Here is a 5,988-nt window from a genome sequence, read left to right as displayed (position 1 = left end):
TCGTATAGCCTTTGCAGTAGCCTACTAGCAACTATAATTTATAGTAATAAAAATAGAAAAACGGACTCATATATATATATATATATATATATATATATATATATATATATGTATTGTGAGTACTAAGAAAAGCGCTGTAAAAAAAAAAGATCTATTATTATCATTATTATTATTATATATATATAACAGTTCATGTCTGTTACAAAGCATCGATATTTGTTTTCAACGTTGAGTGACCTGGTCTAAACTACACCAACACAGCCACAATGACACTGGGAGCCCTGGGATGAGACCAGAACGACTACAGCGTCCACCGCTCCTGAACTTGAAAAACACAGGGATGGAATTTATGTATTTTTTCATTGAAAAATATGAATATTTCTTCAATCATTCAACGTCGTGCGTGTGTGTGTGTGTGTGTGTGTGTGTGTGTGTGTGTGTGTGTGTGTGTGTGTGTGTGTGTGTGTGTGTGTGTGTGTGTGTGTGTGTGTGTGTGTGTGTGTGTGTGTGTGTGAGAGTGTGTGTGTGTGTGTGTCACTACGTAGGAGGAGGATTAATCCTGGTTGGCTGTCGTCGACTCTCCGTCCTTTCTGATTGGTCTATTGTACGCGTAGACACGTGCTTCCGGTTGGCTGCACGAAAAGACGAGGAAGAGACGGATGGTTGGGGGGTCGAGGGAGGTTAACTGTTTTTTAGGGAGACGTTTAGGAAGAATCACACACACTCCCACTCAGCCTCAAGCCTGGCCGGTCTGCGTGGCGGACGCGTGCGTATTGTGGAGCAGGTTTGGTTTAACGCGCGGTCCACAATGGACAACATGATGAACAACAACACGTCGGGAGCCTTCGAGGAGACGGACTGAATAAAACACAACTCAGCGCTTGATTTAAATACCTTTTTCTTTTTCGGTCTTCCAATCGCTTTCTTTTTGGACAGAACGCGGTCCGCGCCATGACCCCGTAAGCCCCCCGCAAGGTCCGGACCTGAGACCTGAGGGGCGATACGGGGGGAGCAACAAGTGGGGGATCGGCGTAGATATTGCGCGCTGCAGCCCGGGCAAGGACGCTCCTCCTCGGTGATGGACGAGGAGCTGAAGGAGCAGCACCGCCGCGAGCCCCCGGAGGAGCTGGAGGAGGAGGAGGAGGAGGAGGAGGAGGAGGGGGAGGAGGAAGTGGAGGAGGATGAGGAGGTGAACATTTCGCTCCCGTCCCCGCTCGTACTGCCCCAGCAGGGGGCCCAGCACGGGGGCCACAGAACCACCAACTTCTTCATCGACAACATACTGCGGCCGGACTTCGGCTGCAGGAAGGACCGCGAGCCCCGAGGACAGACCCCGGGACGCGAGGACGGTAACCCGCTCATAACACGGCCGTCGCACACGCATCTGTGTTTGGACTCGCATTGTAGCAGTGACAGCACCTCCTCTTCGTCTTCATCCTCCTCCACTTCTTCGTCATCTTCTTCCTCACCGTCCTCGAAACAGAGCGCGTCAAAGCAGCAGCAGCGCCAGGCGACCGGGGGCCATGGGACCCCCGGGGCGAGCGCGCGCTACTCGGACAGTGCCTCGTCGGGTACGGCGAGGAGCGGCAGTAACGGTGGAGGAGGAGGAAGAGGAGGGTCTCCGCCCTCTACCGCCAAGGACTCGCAGGCGATGCTGTGGCCCGCCTGGGTGTACTGCACACGCTACTCGGACCGGCCCTCATCTGGTAAGGACTTAACGGGCCGCGGACCGGACGGGACCGGGAGGGGAGGGGGGTGTCTAGAGGCTTGAGTGTGCTACAAAAAAAAATTACTTGGAACTTCATAAGAAAACACGTGCTATTGTGCAAGCACACCTACGCCCCCCTGCACACACACATGCACACACACGCGTACACACACATACACACACACACACACACACACACACACACACACACACACGCGCGCGCGCACGCACGCACGCACGCACGCACACACACACACACACACACACACACACACACACACACACACACACACACACACACACACACACACACACACACACACACACACGATGAGACAACAGAGGCAAAGCCATATTGTGACGGAAGTGGGAGTTTATGAAAACCTTCATTCTAAATTGAATTCCCTATTCTTTTAAAACCACGTATTCCTTAATCTCCTTCTTTCGTTTTACATGTATAGATGTAATATATTGTGTTATTAGTAGCGTGCGGTAACCCTACATTTCTGTGGGGCAGAAAGGCGTATGACCACACACACAATTTGTTTTTGTCGTATATATTATATGCATATATAATATTGTATTATACATTTTATATATATATATATATATATATATATATATATATATATATATATATATATGCTTCACATAACTCACATCCGTGGTCCAATATCCCCTAGTCCTGTGCACACACTTGCTCGAAAAAGTAGACATGGGAAACAAAACACAGCGTTTCTCTTTGAGCAACCACATAGACATTATTTATCTTCATGCCATGCTCGGGAGAAAGTTATGCTGTAAGTTTCCCCCTATCCTTCGTTTGTTTGATTAGGTTTATGTCCGGTCTGTCTGTGCCAAGTTGTTTGATTTCTAACTTCTCTTCCAATTTTGTAACTTCTCAAATGTTTTTTTTTAAAGAAACTCAACACTGTTAGTCACAGGTGCAGCACCACTCGCCATTACTGAATCTGATATAGAAACGATGAAAGATGCGCGCGGAAAAATTTGAGCTAAAACAACAACATTTCTGCATGGGGCAGACTACTTTACGACCATATAGGCGTCTTTTAGCGCGGATTGTAATTCTTGTTGCAGCCTGCAGGGTTATGCGATAAACATACGAAGGAACGCGGTCGCTGATCTATCCTGCCCCACATTGCATGACACGTTAAACTCAACTAGAAAAGCCACCATCATCCAAAATGTTATGTCAACAGACCAAAAATTGTCGGAAAGCCTACAGAAAGTAACATAGGCCTAGTTAATGTGAAATTCACATTATTAAAAATAGACTTGGAGCCATGATTTACTGAGGAACTATTTTTTTGGGAGCATGCTTTTGCAAGTAGTTCGCTGCCCCACCTGCCCATCACGCGCAAGCGACTATTGAGACTTTGAGATACAGCATGCCTAATGGAAATATAACCAGGCTTTAGGACTTTATTTTTTAATTAGAATTTTTGAATTTGACCTATATGCTTTTTTTGACCTTTTGTCTTCTTTAAGTGTAAGGGGAATCCCTGAAACCCTGAGCATGAAGATAATTCATCAGAACTAATGGTACACTTTGGTCATTATACTTAAGTAACAAACTACCCCATTTAATAGTTGATAGGATATTATTAAGGCAAAATAGGTCACACACACACACACACACACACACACACACACACACACACACACACACACACACACACACACACACACACACACACACACACACACACACACACACACACACACACACACACACACACACACACACACACCTGCGCAACAGCACAGTGAATCCAAATCGTCTCCCTTATGGAACAAATTAATTTCGGTTCAATTCTAATTCCACTATTTCTGTATCTGCGTTTAGACCACGATGATCTGCAGTTAAAGGTCTATACACACACATATATATATATATATATATATATATATATATATATATATATATATATATAGAGATGTTCTGCAGTTAAAGATGTTCTGCAGTTAAAGGTCTATCACACACATATATATATATATATATATATATGTGTGTGTGTGTATAGACCTTTAACTGCAGAACATCGTGGTCTAAACGCGTTTAACTGACATATATTAGTACTGTCAGTTAAACGCGTTATTAACGGCGTTAACGCAAACCAATTTTAACGGTGTTAATTTTTTCATCGCTTGACAGCACTAATAGATATATATATCTATATATATTATAGGAAGACATATACCCACAACTCAAGACGAGGGGCTTTTGAGTTAAAATTGGGTTCAGAAACGAACACTATAGTGGACGGTGGAGACCAGTGAGCAGAGTTGGAGAGGTGGTGAGTTAGTGTGCGTAAGAGACGGGCTTCTTTCCTTGTTCGGATTTCATGCTAATCTTACTCCAATTGAGGAATCATTACTGGTAGACCAATAAAATCATCTGTCCTAACAGTTTTTTTAGGACAGTACCTATAAGCTATATAACAATCATAACTACTTCATGTAAGCTCAACCAAGAGGATTTCTGTTGAATCTCTTACTGGTATCTGTTAACAATAATAATTAAGACTATATTAATACAAACACAAATTATAGTTGCCTTACTTCTATTAATATAATTATCACTTTTATTGCATGCATATTATTGCATGCATATTATTATCCTGCGATACCAATAGGCCATAATTAATTAATTAATATAATTATCTGACTTAATTTCTGACTTAATTAACGTCAGAAAAGCTCCTGGCAAAACATTGAAATGTGAATACTAATGTGTAAGACAAAAAAAAATCCATAATTGATATTAAAACCTGGAGTTCAAACACTTTAATGACACACCGTGTTACCTTAGTTGGAGAATCAGAGCCAACACTCTTTAGGATAGGCCTACTTAATTTCTTAGCATCCTACAGCATTGCATCTCGCTTATTATTACACATAATCAGGGCTGCATATTAAATTGGATGCATAATTACATATTGGGTTTATCCTATTGTATTAAGGGTGTATTTTTGAGGTAATAGTAGGCCTATAACAATTCGCATATATTGTGTGATGAGAAAGACCTTTGGATTGGATTGAAGGCTATATTTATACATTATATATATTATATTATTATTATTATTATTATTATTATTATTATTATTATTATTATTATTATTATTATTATATATAGCCTATATGTTCTTATTATTTTACTATTATTAATACATTTCATATATTTATTTTGCTCTATTTATCTTCTTCACGACCTCCAGCTGACATTTACGTGTTCGTCTCCTTGTTGTTTGCACACCAGGGCCAAGGACACGCAAATTGAAAAAGAAGAAAACCGACAAAAGTGACGACAAGCGGCCCCGGACTGCGTTCACCGCCGAGCAGCTGCAGCGGCTGAAGACGGAGTTCACGACCAGCCGCTACATCACGGAGCAGCGCCGTCAGGCCCTGGCCCTGGAGCTCAGCCTCAACGAATCACAGATCAAGATCTGGTTCCAGAACAAGAGGGCAAAGATCAAGAAGGCCACGGGCTACAAGAACGGCCTGGCGCTGCAGCTGATGGCGCAGGGGCTGTACAACCACTCGACCACCACGGTGCAGGAGGACCGGGAGGACAGCGACTAGAAGGACCACCACGGTGCAGGAGACCGGGAGGACAGCGACTAGAAGGACCACCACGGTGGACCGGATGGACAGCGACTAGAAAGAACACCATGGTGGAACGGGAGGACAGCGACGAGAATAAGAGTGACGGGACGGGACGGGGTGACGGGGGGTTCGAGCGTAAAAAACGACGAAGTGACGATTTCTTTGATAGTTTTTTTTTTCGTGCGTTACTGCGCACGAAAATTGCGCATTTCTCAATATGGACAGTTTGAGACTGCAGGATTGTTTGGGTTGCTATTTAAGAAAATGACACAAATATTTCTGTTAGGGAAACAGTATATGGACATAATTATACGAAAGGGACAAACATTATTACACTTTATTTAGCCTGATAGTCCATGTTCTATATATTTAATTTCAGGTATCGGGGCTGCATATCTCTCTGAATATCGCATACCCGCTGGAGATTTTTTTAATGGGTTTCTTTTTTTATAAAAAATAATAATGTTTCTCATTGTTTTATTTCGTATTTTTCGTTCTCTCTCTCTCTCTCTCTCTCTCTCTCTCTCTCTCTCTCTCTCTCTCTCTCTCTCTCTCTCTCTCTCTCTCTCTCTCTCTCTCTCTCTCTCTCTCTCTCTCTCTCTCTCTCTCTCTCTCTGGCTATATTTAAATGAATAATTTCACAGACTACGTAG

At 43.1% G+C, this 5,988-nt stretch overlaps 1 protein-coding gene across 1 annotated transcript; it reads left to right on the top strand.

Annotated features, from left to right (window-relative positions):
* Positions 1-1,147: 1,147 nt before the first annotated feature.
* Positions 1,148-5,865, top strand: LOC130380408 (homeobox protein engrailed-1-B-like; the record flags this gene model as incomplete). Its single annotated transcript, XM_056587598.1, has 2 exons — positions 1,148-1,706; positions 4,989-5,865. Coding segments are annotated over 2 exons (882 nt in total), but the record flags the coding sequence as incomplete, so codon positions are not given.
* Between the last annotated feature and the right edge of the window lie 123 nt (positions 5,866-5,988).

Source organism: Gadus chalcogrammus, chromosome 4 (genome assembly GCF_026213295.1).
Source record: "Gadus chalcogrammus isolate NIFS_2021 chromosome 4, NIFS_Gcha_1.0, whole genome shotgun sequence".
In the NCBI taxonomy this organism is placed as follows: domain Eukaryota; kingdom Metazoa; phylum Chordata; class Actinopteri; order Gadiformes; family Gadidae; genus Gadus; species Gadus chalcogrammus.
Note: the sequence above shows the minus strand (reverse complement) of the source record. Positions and strands in the feature narration are given on the sequence as shown.